Source organism: Epinephelus lanceolatus, chromosome 1 (genome assembly GCF_041903045.1).
Source record: "Epinephelus lanceolatus isolate andai-2023 chromosome 1, ASM4190304v1, whole genome shotgun sequence".
Lineage (NCBI taxonomy): Eukaryota > Metazoa > Chordata > Actinopteri > Perciformes > Serranidae > Epinephelus > Epinephelus lanceolatus.
Genome location: NC_135734.1, coordinates 18,844,705 through 18,860,825, shown reverse-complemented (window position 1 = coordinate 18,860,825; position 16,121 = coordinate 18,844,705). Strand labels below are relative to the sequence as shown.

Here is a 16,121-nt window from a genome sequence, read left to right as displayed (position 1 = left end):
GCTACCTGCTGCTGTATACAGGTTGCCATGACGACCAGCCGTCTTGGCCAGCCATTAGACAGGGCAAAGATCCTAATGGAGTCAAGATAGTTCCCATCAGACTGAGAGCACACGTCGGGCCCTCGGGATACATGTCTGTTTTTCTAAGTTGTGATATAAAAGCACCGACATAACATTAATTGTAGCCTACTAGGCAACATTACTGAAAACGACACATAATAATAATAATAATAGTGATAAACGTTATTTATACAGCACTTTTCAAACACAGTTACAAATTGCTTTACAATAACAACAGAACACATAAAACATATAGAGAATGGAATGACCTAAGAGACAAACACTAGGCACGTAGTAAAAACTGGGTTAGATGAATTAAAATGTCCTATAACATAAGTAAAAATTCTAAAAGGCAGTTCTAAAAAAGTATTTTTTAAGTGATTAGTAAGATGAGACAAGAGTTTGCAACCCTGATGTCCACAGGAAGGTCACTCCATAATCTAAGGGCTCTGACTACGATGGCTCTGCCATCTTTTTGAATAAATCTGGACCTGGGAAGAACAAGGAGCCTCACATCTGAGGATCTCAGGGTGCGAGAGGGGATATAGGGCGATAAAAGGTCAGATAAGTAGGCTAACTTAGAGCAAGGCCTCTTAGGGCTTTGTAAGTGATCAATAATATCTCAAAATCAATTTGAAAAGCAACAGGTAGCCAGAGTAAGGAAGCCAGGATTGATGAAATGTGGTCATGTTTCCCGGTTGGAGTCAAAATCCTGGCAGCAGAATTTTGGATGGGCTGAAGGCAGAAAAGTAATTTTTTATCTGATGCCAGAGAGCAGGGAATTACAGTAGTCTAATCGAGTAGTTATGAAGGCATGGATAACAGTTTCCAGATTTATGGTGGAAAGAAATTGTCTAATATTTGAAATGTGTCTGAGATGATGAAAGCAGGATTGAACCGCTGATAAGCATAGGTTTTGATCAAAAGTGACACCAAGATTTCTGCAGTGCTGGGTTATTGTCTTATTTTTCTATTTTTATGGAAAACAGCAAGTAACAAAGATGTGTAGCACATTTGTTGTACATAAACAAAAACAAGCTAGATGAGTCCAAAGTCCATTGATTTTAGTCCTGTCAGAGTTAAAAGAAAATGTAATTTCTTTAAAACCTTGCAAGCCTTTTTGGTTACATCTTCAAGTAAGGTGCCATACTGCTTGAATACAACAATAGAACTTGGGGTTTGGAGTCAGACCATTTTGACTGGATGTGGAATTTACCAAGAATGATCAATAGCTGAATAATATAGGTAGGCGTAATATTGCTATTCATACCATAAAACACAAAATAGGCCTGTATCACATCAAATACATGCAAGGGGAGTACCAGCTAAATTAAGAATTCCAATATGTTATTTCCATGGTCTAGGAGAGTCCAGTCAATCTTTGTAAACATGAGCTACTATTTGTTAAAGCCAGAAACCAGAGAAGTAAGTCTCAAACTTGCCATGTCATAGACTGTAAAGTCTGATACTGCTCCATAAAGACAATGACATGGAGCATGATTTTGTAGACCCACACCACGTTTGTTTTCTTTTTGTACCCACATGTTTTTCTATTGTAGTGTTGTTAGTTCTGAAACAGAAAATGTACCCATATGCTCAGAAAATTCCCCAGGTTGCTTTCAGTGTCATCTAGAACATCTTTCACCATTCACTGTCTCTGGAGCACCTATGACATCACAATTTGAGTTTTAGCGCTCTAGCTTTTGGATTTGGGAGTGAATTGTTCTTGTATTATTATATTTTTGGACTGTCTTAGACATAGGGATAACATGCAACCAATGAATTTTGAAAATTTCATTTTTATATTTTTACCATATTTTCCTATTTAGAGGCTGTGTATATCAGTCCAAATTAAATCTTAATGAAAACAGTAACAAATGAAATACTATTAATTTATCTGAATTACAAAAAGCGTATGTAGCCAGTCTTTATGTAGCCTGAATCTTTCCAACATTTCTTTAGCAAGCTAAATTTTATATAATCTCTCAATGTAAGATATTTCTTTCACTTTATTATTTTATATTTTATTTGCTTTATTGCAATGTTTCTTTCAACATGCAACAAATATTTTGTGCAAATCATAACTAAGTCCATCGCATATTTTTATACTTTATGTGTAAATTAGAAGCTTTGTGCACAGAGGTTACCAACCGTGCACAACAAGGCTACATAAATAAAGAATAAAGTGCAAAAAATAAAAAATTTGTTATCACTCTCCTCTTCATTATGTTATGTTGTATTATACAGTAAGCAAAAGGAGTGGCTATATTTTTCTTGAGACTATTATGACAAACAAATGAGCAAGGATACCAATAAAAAATGAGATTTTAAATAATAAAAAACGAGATTTTAATTAAAATGCAGTATCATATGAGTATACATTTCTACAAATGTTTCTATTAGATATTTAAATCGACCGTCCTGGATTTACTTCACTACGCATTTCAATATGATCTCCTCTGTGATTGGTCAGACTCCTCATGAATATCCCACAGACCCGGAAGTGGGGCGGTACTGCTGTTTTGCTGTCGAGTCACCTCTGTCAGGATGGAGGAAAACGAGCTGCTATCATGCTGAAAAACGAAGGACCCCGACAACCGAGCATCACCAACCGGCATACTTAGACACAAGTCACCGTTTATCTTGTCTGCTGTATCGTTTCCGTGAAGCTTCGCCAAAATGATGGAAGAAATCGACCGGTTCCAAGTACCTCCAGTCAACGGGGAGACACAGCCTTTGGTGAGAGCGCAAAGACAAAAACACATCTTGTGCAAATAATTCTGTTGAAAGCAAACGGCAATTTTTTTTATGTGTGTGTCGCTCGTGGGTTTACCGTGACAGCTGTGTGACATAATCTGCGTGTGAGAGCTAGCCGATAGCTATCTACAGCTTTGGCACGAGCTGGTGCTTTGGGATGGGTGTAGATTGATTTTCTATAGATGAAAGGATAGCGGTTATCTGTCTCTCTAAAGATAGGTTACATGAATTATATATATACAAAATAAATAATAAACAAGCCTTCAGTGTTTCTATCTTTGTGATTTAACTACGCATTTAACTAAAACCATGATTTTTGAAACCCACGTCAGTATGCGCTTGTTTACATCAATAGCCCACTGTTTTCACATTTCGTCATTTGGTGACGTGTTATATGGGTCGGGATGACTGTGGGAGCTGAGCCCAAATGATCGCGTGAACAGAGGCTCTGTCCACATCGATACTGCAGACTGCAACCCTGAGGATGGTTAGCCTGAGCAGGCCCACAGTAAGAGCATAGTCTCTTCTTCTATGATTTATAATATGATACAAACCTGCCAGCACAATCAGAGTACATATAGTGCTCCCCTCTCCATCGCACTGTTTATGACACAAGTATACTTCTCAGGCCCAACCTGCACACTAGACAATATCTTAAAATGATATGTCATGGCCACCACTAACTTACTGGACCACTGCTCTTATTCCTCCCATTTCATCTTGAGTTGAGCTTTCATTCCAGCAATACAGCTTATTAATGCCATAGATAATTCTGATACACCCGCCTTATTCTCAACACTTCAAACAAGGCAGGCTCAAACAGCTGTCCCTTTTTTAAGTGTTTGCCTTAGGGGGTTTTAGGCAAAAGCAGAGCTCCAACTTCTACTGTTCATTATCGCACCCCTCCCCAGCCCTCTCACCCCGAGGCTAAATTCCAGCAGGATTCACAGAAGAACATACACACACTTTGGTACAGAAAGTCTCCTTTTTTCATGCAGCAGCAATTGCCTCTCCTTATGAAGATTTGATCAGTCTGCTCTCACGTTTCATCTAGTGAGGCTTCTGTGGAGTTGAATCCAATATCACAGATGCTTGGGGTTGTGGTTGCAGCATGTCTGCGCCTGCGGTCATCTTGTGTCCCTTAAAGTCTTGATACTATAGTTTATTCCTTATCATCTCATGTGATTATCATGCCAAAGTCAAACAACAACGTGGGTCTCTTAAATGTTACCTGCTATCTAGATCCAGCCAAGCAGTGCCTCAGTTTACATTTAAACCTTATCTGATTGTGTCAGGATCACAGTTGCTGTGGCACACACGGCCGTGCATTTTAATGCTAATAACTTCATTGTGATTCCTAAACCGCATGAATACACTTGGCACCTGCCTCCTTGTTGAGAGTGAATGTCACACAAATAAAGCAGAACATTTAAAGAGAATTTTAAGTGATATGAAGCACTGTGTTTTTGTGTGTTATCAACACTGTTTTAAGAGCTAGACTGTGGATTTTAATGTGTACATTATTTTTAACCTGCCCTTAATTGAAACTATTTCCTGAATGAAACCTTTTACAAACCGGGCCATCATTAAGCACAAGGACATTTGAAACTGATTACTATAGACTAAATGTTACCGTGACACAGTCCAGTTAATATTGTCATCAGGACAACATGCAGCTGTTTTAATGGTCACCTGATGTATCAGTCTCCGCTGCTATTGGCCTGTGGGAGGCCATGATGTATAATCCTACCAATCGCTTGGTGTCTGTGCTGTGTCAGCAACCTTGTGGCTCTTCATCATCGGAGGCAGTAAAGGAGTCGCAGGACAGGTTGATGAAACAGATAGGTCATCTCATTTATATGTGTATGTGTGTACATATGTTTGTGTGTGTGTGTGTGACCATGAGTGAGTGCAGGTGTGAGTAAATGTATGTTGAAGGTCAGGCCACCGACCAGGTGTGACTTTTAATACATCAAAATCAGAGTGTCATCCCACATGTCATAGGCCAGGTTGTAATCATTTGTATGTGACTGTCTGCAGTATATAGTTTACTGGGACATACAGGCGTTTAAAGGGGAGCACCTCCTACATTAAGAATTCCACTATGTGTTTTTTCATAGTCTAGAAAAGATCAATCAATATTGGCGAACATGAGCTGCCCTCTCTCAAAGGTGGAAACCAGAAAAATAGTCTGTTTAAGGGTAGGGCACTCGACACCTTTGATGACTGTTGCTAGACAGAAAATAAAAATCTGTGCAACATTTTCAGTTTATGCTTCAGCAAAAGTTTCCAGTCTCCATTGGTACCAGACACTAACCTCCAGCCAGTTTGCTTAGTTACATTATATCATCCTAGTATATATCCTTTTAACAGTTCTTTGTTTTGCATCTATATTTGTATTACTCTAAATCCTTTTGCATTTTGATAGTGGAGGGATTTGATGAAATCAGTAGCCCTTTTTACAAAGAGATTGCTCAATAGGACCATTATGAAGTCCCTTCTATATGCCACCTTTTCATTTGTACACACGACCAAACAACAGTGGCATCATTCTGCTCCAGTATGTGATTTTAGACAGAATGCCAGCATCGCAGAAGTAAAAGAGACGTGACAGTCATTGTTATTCCAATTTGCCGACATTTTCAGCCACTGTTTGTCTTTGAGTTAGATCTGGCCCTATGTTGCTTATGCCCGGACACACACAACTCCAGTAAATATGTCAGGGAGGGCCACCATGACGATCCAATGACATGGCGTGACAAAAACATAACATCGTCCAGGTGTGCAACATGAAGAGAAAGTGTTGAGCGCCATTTTTCTCTGTCGAAAATGTGTAATTTCTGTTGAGCACCACAAAAGTGTTGAGCACCCTACCATAACTCAGCCAATAGTCTCAAACTGGTGATGTCTTCAAGTATAAAGTCTGGAGCTGCTCCACAGACAATAGTTGTGCTTGAAATCATTAACTCATTCACTACTCCCTCTCTCCTCTCGTCTGTCTCTTGTATCCATTCCTGACATTCTGTCTGTTCTTTCAGCGCAGTGCATGATGGGATATATTGCTTGGTTAGTGACCATCTGTTGTATACTACTTTTCATAATGCCTTGTGGGATACTTTGAGTTCACTATATAGGGTATAATGATTCTCACTATATGCTCGGACAGCACTACAAAATGGCAAAGTCACTATATAGTGGACTGTACAGTGAGTAGTGAGTGATTTCAAACACAGCCAATGAATGAGACCCTGATTTTGTCGACCCACAGAATGTACCCATATACCCAGAACATTTGTCTGGCTGCTCTCAAAGTCATCGAGAACATCTTTCCCAATTCATCGTCTATGAAGCAGCTCCGTACTCAATACCTTATGACATCACAAATTTTAGTTTTAGGAAGAGAATTGTTCATGTGCACTCATATTATCGGACAGTCTCAAACCACAGAAATAGCATGTATGGATTTTGAAAATGTGCGTAGTTCCCTGTTAATGTATGTTTTAAATGGCCTTCCTGGCTTTGGCCCTCCTCAGCTAATTTTGGTGACTGACTCCTCAGCAAAGTGATTCATAGGGACTTATTTTATATTGTGACTTTAGGTAGCATTTCTTTATGTCCGACGTCAGACAGATATGGCATAAGCTGTTCTATTTTCAGATGAGTTTTAACTTGTTTATTGTGGGCCACCCGCTAGTTGCTATCAGTAATTGAAGCGTCTTATGTTCAAGAAGCGGCAGTGAATTCTGTCACAGACAGCTTAATACTCAGTCCCTTTCATTCTTCACTGCCAGTCCTGCTGAAGAAATTTCAAAGGGATTTACTTGACAGACAATGTGACTACCTCATCACAGTATCTGTCCGTGGCGGAAGGGAAGTGTGAAAAACAAGAATGAAAAAAAATCCTGTGAGCCTTAATGATCCAAGGGACGGGCCTGTCACAGAACAGAAAGAGCTCGTGTTTGTGCTTGCAGTTGGGAATGCCTCATCTGTGTGCTTTCTGTGCTCCTACGAGCATGCATACCGTAGTCACTGTTGCAGCTCTCATTAATTATTCCAGCTACATGACCAAAGCTTCATCTCCAGATGAGAATGACACCACTGAATCCACTGAAGGTGTATTTGGCCATATTGGATCACATTGTTTTAAAACCCTCAGCTTGTCATTCATCATCTTGTAGAGAAGTGGGGGAATGGAAGGAAGTTTTTGTTTCTTTTACAATAAGAGATGAATGGCTGCTGAGAAATATTTCAAAAATAAAATTAAGCCTTTTGCTCTGATGACAATCGTGTAACTTTAATTTTGCTTGTGCATTAACCAGACATCGCATGTATCCAAACGTGTTGTGCTTTGCTGTTTTACCAGATTTTGTTGTTGGCAGCTTGTTTTTAAATGTATTACATGAAAATTGATATGCAAAATAAGCTTCTCACTGTCCCTGCTAAACACTCATGAATTTTTTATCAGGCCCTGTGAGATTGGATAAGCTCTATTGGTCTCATGGAATTGGCCTAAATTCCTACAGCAATTCACAGTAATTCCATGAAAAGGTTTTGATGGAATAGATTCGGGCATATCTGTGTCTCTAGACCTATTTATTTTGTTATCCTCTCAATCCCCCAAGACACTTTAGTTTTTACGAATTAGGAAAAAAAAAACATTTTATGAAGTATAAACATGCCTAGGCCTGTTATGTGTCTATCCCACACTTAACTGGTAATTCATAAACAGTTTTTGAGAATGATTTCTAACAGACAACATCCATCTGCACCTCTGTTTATAAATTAATTATTGCTGCCTATAGATAAGGTAAAATTCAAGCATCCTTGTGTGTGTTTAAGTACATGAATTGCAGGCAATATCTCACAGATACTTTTCATATTTTTTAATTTTATCTTCAGACATTTACTCACATTCGATTAGGCCAAAAATGATTTCCATTTACCTTAACTGCACATCAAGACATTTTTTTAATCAAGTTTAGGTGTCCATAGATATAGAATGCATTGGATGTGACACTGAAATCATCATCTTCTTCACCAGTTTTTAGGACACAGTTCAAAAAACAGTTCTCATTTCGTCTTTGACCTTATCGCAAGACGCTTCTGTTGGTGGTACACATCTTATTCAACACCTCCGATGCCAAAAAATTTAGGACGCTGTGTAAAACGTAAATCAAAACAGAATGCAATGATCTAACAATCCTTTTCATGCAATTGAATACAATACAAAGACAAAGTATTTGACGTTCAAACTGATAAACTTTATTGTTTCTTTTTTGTAAATATACACTCATTCTGAATTGAATGCCTGCAACATGTTCCAAAAAAGGTTGGGACAGGGGCATGTTCAGTTTCTTCATACAAGAAGCATTTTGAAGCTAGCATTACAAACAAAGGCTTCTCTGAGTATTAAATACATTTCAGTTAGCATGTTCAAAACTTTTTCCTTTGAAACTCCACTTTAATCAATCAATTTTCAATCAATTTTATTTATAAAGCCCAATATCACAAATCACAATTTGCCTCACAGGGCTTTACAGCATACGACATCCCTCTGTCCTTAAGACCCTCACAGCGGATAAGGAAAAACTCCCCAAAAAAAACCCTTTAACGGGGGAAAAAAACGGTAGAAACCTCAGGAAGAGCAACTGAGGAGGGATCCCTCTTCCAGGACGGACAGACATGCAATAGATGTCGTACAGAACAGATCAGCATAATAAATTAACAGTAATCCGCATGACACAATGAGACAGAGAGAGAGATAGAGAGAGAGATGCAGGTAATAACAGTAGCTTACAACAACATTATTGAAAGTAATAATATTATAGTTATAGTTCTGGCTACTGTGGTACAATATGTTGAAAGTATGTATTAATATCTGGCAGTATACATGTGTGACAATAGTCATATGTGTATAATAACAGTAGAAGTATGACTAATGACTAATGATAACAGCAGCAGCAGGAGGCATCTGGCAGGACCACGGCAGCAGCACAACCACACACGTCACGCTGTCCAGGCACCGCTGCTTTATTGCACATAATTTGTTATTTGTTATGATTTCTTATCAGTGTAGTTTTATTGATCTAATCCCAATGTCTGGTCTAAATAGCTGAAAATGCATAATGAAAAAAAATTGACATGTTGACATGTTTTTCACTACTGTATGTAGTATAGTGCCATTAAAAAAAAAATAGATAGGTGAGTAATGAATAAGCCTGAATAAGTCGTTTTGATTTGTATGTATTTTAACTTTTTTATTACTATGCAAATAAACCAAACTAAACTACTGATTATATTATATACTAGTAGCTTAACGTCGTGGTCTATAGTCTACGTCTAAGCTCCAGTTTTAATTGCTTGGAGTGTTATTTAAACATAGCAGCCATTTCTCAGGAGAGAATACAGAGTTATAAAGAGCCAAATGCCTGATAGCCTTCGCCCATGTGGCCTGTGGAGACCCTCAGAGTGCAACAAGGGGAGGCCTGTAGGATCAACATAATGTGGAGCTCTGTCAGCAGAGCAGGCCAAGTGCGGCCCAGCTCCCCTCTCTCAATCTGAGTGAAACCGTGGCTCCAACAGCAACCCCCTCTGTTCTCCCACGGCCTCCTCCCCATGCCATCACCACTCACACATAAAAGAGACGGAGCCAGCGACATAGGCAGAACACTCAAGTCTATTGATGCTGCAAGCCAGGCAGCTATAGTAGCACATAGGCTTGGGAAATCTCGCCAGGGTATTGGACACAAGCAGGTTCTAAAAAAAGAGCTGATTTTTTTTCTGGGCCATGTGGGCCTCTGCTCGCCTGGTGATAAATCAGTGGGTTGCTCTCGATTGTTCCCTCAGGACAGTGTTCAATTTTCGGCTCAGTGGAAGTACAGCACAAGTTGATTTGAACTGTGTTACTAGAAAACAGCTGGGGTTCAACTTTAATCCCTGTCAGCTACTGAATTAGCAAACAGTACAATCTATGAAGAGACATGACCCTAGGATATTCCAACAAGATTGTACTAAAATAAAAAAAATCACATGTTAGTTGTTTGAGTTATTTGGTTTTATCAAAGCTAACATGTTCTGCCTTTTTCCCCCCAGGACCCAGCAGCATCCTCTACCTCAGAGGCAGACCCTGACACCAAGGGAGAGACTGTGGCCATGAACTACAAGCCCTCACCACTGCAAGTCCAAATAGGTATCACAATCAACACATGACATGACTTCACACTTTAGCCGTAGCAAAGACTCGTAGAATGGAAAGCATTTAGCATATTCGTGCATGAAGTTTGCCGTGGGCTGCCGCAGTATGCAGATTTGTGTTTTAGCATCATGAAAGGTCAAAATAAGCATTCTGTTCAACATGACTTCATATGCAGTATCATACAGTATTCAGAGTATTGTATGTCAGTGGAAAAATATTCCCCAGCACTGCAATTTACTTCTAATGTCAGAGGTGTCAGAGTGTTTCTGAGCTGCCTCTGTTATTGTACCGCTGCAACACTGTGAACGCCTTTGTCACACTCAGCATTCCTCATTTTTATTTTGTCCTGAGGGCTCTGTTCCAAAAAATCTTTGTGTCCTGAAACTCACCATTCATTATCTCCAAAATGATCAGTATTGTCTAAGGATAACATCCTCTAAAACAGGTCTAAATTGAATTGAAGGACTTGCCTGTGGCGGCTACAGCATAAAGTGGATCCCAAGGATATACCTGCTTTGTCCTGGGGGCCACTATTGCAAAATAAAAGGAGGCCAGGGGCTAATATCTAGGGTTTAAGGACATCCGTGGCTTAGCATGGGCCCTTTTGTGGGTGTCTGGGGGATCCTCTCCTGGCACCTTTTCTTGACAAAGTAGCTCTATTTTAATGCACTCTTGCACCTTGCGTGTATTCAAAGTGTTGTATGAATCAAATTATTTTCATTGTGAAGTAGAAAATGGTCATAGGGGCCACCCAGCACCCAGATTTGCCCCGCAGGCCATAACTTGAGCATCACTGCTATATATGATATAACAGATAAAATGACTAAAAGCCTGTTTTTATTTTGAACATATTTGATTACTTTAATATTATAAATCTACAACTGATGGTCATGAAATCGAGGTATACTGATGCATTTACTGATGACCTCACATCCTGTGGTTGCCCAGAGAAACAGAGGGATCTTGCCAGGAAGGGATCAGTGAAGAATGGCACCGTGGGAAGTCCTGTCAATCAACAACCCAAGAAGAATGCCAGGACAAGGTAACAGCTTCCACAGCCTGCTTGTTTCCTGCTATTTTGACTGATTCGACCACAAATGTTACACTTTGCATCAATTAGCATCTCAAGCAATATGTTTTTGTGTCCTACGCTCGGCCCACTACTGACGGCGTTATTTGCTGCCAGCTTGCCGGGGACGCCATCAGACTTCCTAATGTTACAATCAAACGCACAACAAGGCTTTTTAGAGAAGGGGATGTTTTTGTGGGTGTGAGTGAATGGTGATAAAAGAGTCAGCTCGCTGAGCATAAACCCAATACAACCCACAGCATTGACAACTGGCTCATCTGTCTAATCCCACTCCCTGGTGGATTAGTGGAAATATAAGAAAGGCTACCGACTGGTCTGGACTGCGGGTCTCAGAGGGGGAAAGATAATCTAGAAACGCCTGCAGTCTGACGGCTGCAGATTAGCCCCACTGTTTGTGTCTTTGCAGCCTGTAAGGAGAGTGACATTTTTTACACAGCTCTATTCCACTGTCTGCATCATTTGAGATGGTTGGATGTACTTTTTTAGGTTGGTTTACTAAGAATGCATTGTACTACATGGTGAAAATCCTTTTGTTGACTGTTGAATGCTGTTTCAAATTTTTGTCTTCTCTGTGTTTGTGTGTGTGTCTCGTTTTCTGTGCTCATCCTCAGGTTGGTGGTGCCAAACAAAGGCTACTCCTCTTTAGACCAGAGCCCAGATGAGAAGCCGCTGGTAGCACTGGATACTGACAGGTTTGTACATCATTTGGTATAATATCTATAACACTAAAATATGACAGTGTTAAAAGAACAAACATTTCAGGTTGATTCAAAAAGGAGAGAAAAAGAGAAAAATCTGCCAACGTGTAGTTTTATAGGTCTCACTCTGTCGTGATGTCACATTAATCCATAGAGCAACTTGAGAGAGTTCTTAACAGAAGGTCTCCTAAAAAGGGGCAAAGCCTCTCCCAGGGCGCAGGATTAGAGGATAGCGGGGCGAGGATTTGGACAGGGAAAAGCGGCTCAGAGGGAGTGCTCACTTCCACCCTGTACCAGCAGGTCTGCATTTGACACAGCTGAGTCCCACCCTTTGTGCCCTCCGTATGCTGTGACACGAGGGAAACTCTCTCGTGTAATCAGCACTCTGGAGGCCAACCATCCTTACATCACGTATTGGATCATACACACACTCTGACAAGCTTTCTGACTCACAGCCACACAGGGCACCGTTTGTTTATTGTCCACATTTTAGATTCACGTGCAGAGCCTTTGACAATGTGGCTTTGTTCTATTTGTGTACAGTATGAAAGGCAGATTATTCATTTGGGGGAAAAGCCTGTTAGCTGCATTAGCATAATATTGTATGATTTTTCCACATAATTGAAAATAACCCCTGATGACATCATTGTAGTTGTTTGAGACTAAAAAACCTTACATAACCCCAATAGAGCCCACTATGTAAGTGTGATGCATCCACTTTAGAAAACAAATTCTGCTCTGTTTTTCTGAAATAACAAGATCATTATCTTGGAATTATTAACAAAAGGTTGTTATGGAAATGAAAATTGCCCTTGTTTTTTCTGAATTAAGGAGATAATAATCTTGTTAATTATGAAAAATGAGACTTCACAAGACTATTATTTGTTACATCAGACAAAAAGAGCAGAATTGTTTTTCCATGATAACTTTTCTTAAAATTCTGAGATCATGATCTTGTTCATTCAGAAGAATAGGGCAAATACTTTTTTCCTGAAGTAAATGCATTATGCTTCTGTAGGCTACAAATTTAAATCATTAAGTTTGCATTACAAACTGGGATCATAAAGTTTGAATGATGATGGAAGCGTAGAACGAAATACCTTGCAAAGTTGCATTATGGTAATTGTAGGATCCAGCATTTTGTTAGGCTTGACCCATACTCAAGCTGATAGTCAGCATACTTCAGCCTCTGCTGCTTCGATTGGGCAGGCATCACCTCCGTCAAAGTCTTCAGTAAATTATCTGGGGTTTGTCCTTGATAGTCTTTAATCAAGGGAAGACATAGCTTTCAAAGCATTTTACTAAATTACAAATAAAACAAAATTACTGGCTGGAAAAGCTGAATTAGACATGCCAACCTTACAAACACTAGATGGAGCACTGGTGTGGGTGTAATATTTTAATCTCCTAAAAAAACAACCACTCCCACAACACTAGAGGCAGTCTAACAAATTTGATTCCTAAAATATTTAAAACTTGTTTTGGAAATTACTTTTTTTTATATACTGCCACATGTCAAAGGAACAAGCTGCCAATCTAGCTTAAACTAAACCCAGCTGAGAGTTTAAAATCACATCTCAAGAAATGGTTGTTGGATAATTTGTAGGTATATAAATACCTGGTGTTTTATCATCTGTTTATGTATTCAGATTCAGTATCCTCCTTGCTTTTCACTTTTGTATTCAGTCTGCATTGTTATATTGCAAAAGAGAACCACAGTGCAAACAACCCCCAAGGCTTTTTTGTGTATTTTAATCCTCATTGTGATCAGCCTGCCATGTATGATTTAACTCTTGTCAAATAAATCTGATTCTCTGGAGTGTCCCAGCAATGCTTAATTGCTTGGCTGACCCTTTTAAATATTCAGATATAATTTCTCACATGTCACTTTTATCTTGAACCTTGTTTTTTGAGACACTGTTGTCTAACTGCTGACGTCTCGTGTCTTTCAGTGATGATGACTTTGACATGTCCAGATACTCATCATCAGGATACTCCTCAGCCGAGGTGAGATGTCTGAGGGACCAGGTATCTATACATGCATTATACTGTTTCACAGCGTCATTTGGTGAACCCACAAACATCACCACCTGATCACCCAGTTCCATTGTCTCACCACTCACACCAGGTATATGTGCACCCCTTGGAAATAAGGGTTCATAGTCACAGTCATCTGTTGTGATTTATCCACAATTCCCATCCAAATTCCTGTTCCTGTCTTCATGTTAGAGTCGAATATATTTTGTTTGTTTGTGATTCTTGCCTCCCCCCACTGCCACCATTGACCTGCCTGTGCTCCATGTTGCTGCCTTCTGTTTCTGTAAAATCAAATTAATTTGGATCACCATGTTTTTAAACATCTATAATGAGAGTTTTTAGAGTCAACATTGGAACTAATTTAACTAACAAGGTCTAATTAGTTTAAAGGGACATTTCATCCCAAAATCAAAAATACATATTTTTTTTCTCTTTCCTCTAGTGCTGTTTATTACTTTAGATTGTTTGGTGCAGAGGGAAGCGTGCATCCACTGGTAGCTGACCAAGCACCACTGAGCTACCTAACCTTACAGCTCAGCTGGGGTGGACACCATTAATGTCAACATCTCACGCTGTCACAAGCTCAGACTTCTCATCCATGAGTAGATGCACACTTCCTTCTGCACTGTGATATGGTTGGCGATGTAGTTTGGAAGAGGGAAAATAGTTCCTACATGAAACTGCTCACAACAAGGTCTGAGGATTATCTTGAGTAACTGGGTCATGATTTATTGAAAGAGACATTACTGTTGAGCTTTTTAAAATGTATTTTTGGGGACTTTGAGCACCATAAGCTGAGTGCCATCTAGTTCCAGAAAGACCTCTCTATATCAGATATCTCCAATACTGAGCAACACACCAAAAAAATCTAGGCTTATAAATAGCACCACATGTAAGAGGAAAAATATATATTCTCTACTTGTGTGTGTGTGTGGTGTACTGTTAGTTTAAGGATTATATCAAAATTGTCCCAAAGCTCTGCTGATACTGTTTCTCTTCTCTTTTGCCTCTGCAGCAGATCAACCAGGACCTGAACATCCAGCTCCTGAAGGATGGATACCGGCTCGATGAGATCCCAGATGACGAGGACCTGGATCTGATCCCTCCCAAAGCAGTCAACCCCACCTGCATGTGCTGCCAGGCTGCTCCCTCCACAGCCTGTCAAATCCAGTAGCACCATCCCCCCACTCCCTCCCCAAAAAACCTCCTGTCTGCCACCTGCACTGAGGCCAACTACTGACCAGAGTGGCAGCAGGGAGGAAAAACTATCCGGCTGGCAATGGCACAAAGGGAAAACAAGGGTTTATAAATGCTAAATTAAGAAATGGAGATAGTTCAAGTCTTGAGAAAAGAGTCAATATGTACAGTATCTGTGCACGTTCCTCCTATGGTAGGATCTGTGCATCTTACTTCTGCATTGTTGGTTCGGCGAGGACTCGACTGATGGCAGAAACATTTACCTCTGAGGAAAACATGTTACTTTTCTTTCTTCATTCAACCTCCATCTTATGCTTGTGGATATTTTGGTTTGCAAGGACCGTGAAGGATTGTGCGACATTGTGGAAGAACGCAAAGAAAGTACGTCAACTTGAACCTAAAAATGGTGACTACCATGATAATGCATCATTCATGGAATCTACTTCTTCAGCTGGTGTCACTGATGGTCAGATACGACGGACAAGAAGAGATTGGAAGTTTTGTAGTGGCCATTTCTTTTTTCTCTTTATAATTTCTCTCAGCCAGTCTGCTTCGTCTTCCTGTGTATATATGTGTCAAACATGAAAATGACATGTGTCTCTAAATATGTCCAAGAACGTAGTGCTAAACCATCCAGCTGCTGATGAAACACTAATGCTTACACTCACAACACTATGAGAGTCCAGTTTTCTTTTCTAAGTTTGTCTGTTACACCGAGGCTGTACTGCTTAACTGTTTCATACTCCATTTTAAAAGAAGCTGAAAACAAATAGTTTTGCATGTTGCCTGTTAACACTGTCCTGATGACCTGCTCGTGCAGATGATTTCTCCGTTTTTATTGACCTTTGAACACATCCTTGTGCCGATGAGACATTATGTGTGAGGCGTGCTTTTAAAAAACATCAACTTAGCAATGTTTAGGTTCACCCACCGTAATACCAGTAGATGTAGAGAAACCGTTACTAGAATAATGGCAGAACAGCTCATGAGTAAGTGCATACTTCCTTTGTGTTTGTCCATGTGAGTCCTGACATGAGCTGATGTATTAGAGGATCACAAAGACAGTCAACACCAGTGAATGTGGTTA

At 39.8% G+C, this 16,121-nt stretch overlaps 1 protein-coding gene across 2 annotated transcripts; it reads left to right on the top strand.

Moving 5' to 3' along the window:
• The first annotated feature begins 2,588 nt into the window (after positions 1–2,588).
• fam219aa (family with sequence similarity 219 member Aa) lies at positions 2,589–15,155 on the top strand. 2 transcript variants are annotated; one of them, XM_033627496.2, is made up of 6 exons: positions 2,589–2,799; positions 9,910–10,006; positions 10,961–11,054; positions 11,714–11,794; positions 13,753–13,807; positions 14,853–15,155. In XM_033627496.2, the coding sequence occupies exons 1-6, from the start codon at positions 2,740–2,742 to the stop codon at positions 15,009–15,011; spliced, it is 546 nt and encodes a 181-aa protein (XP_033483387.1). In that variant the 5' UTR covers positions 2,589–2,739; the 3' UTR covers positions 15,012–15,155. The 2 variants fall into 2 exon arrangements, with proteins under 2 accessions (XP_033483387.1, XP_033483386.1); XM_033627495.2 differs by having other exon boundaries at positions 13,753–13,828.
• The last annotated feature ends 966 nt before the right edge of the window (positions 15,156–16,121 follow it).

Coding starts and splice junctions, on each gene's coding strand:
- fam219aa (XM_033627495.2), top strand. CDS start 2,740: ATGATGGAAGAAATCGACCGGTTCCAAGTACCTCCAGTCAACGGGGAG. Junction 11,795..13,752: donor GTAGCACTGGATACTGACAG/GTTTGTACATCA, acceptor CGTGTCTTTCAG/TGATGATGACTTTGACATGT. Junction 13,829..14,852: donor TGAGATGTCTGAGGGACCAG/GTATCTATACAT, acceptor TTGCCTCTGCAG/CAGATCAACCAGGACCTGAA.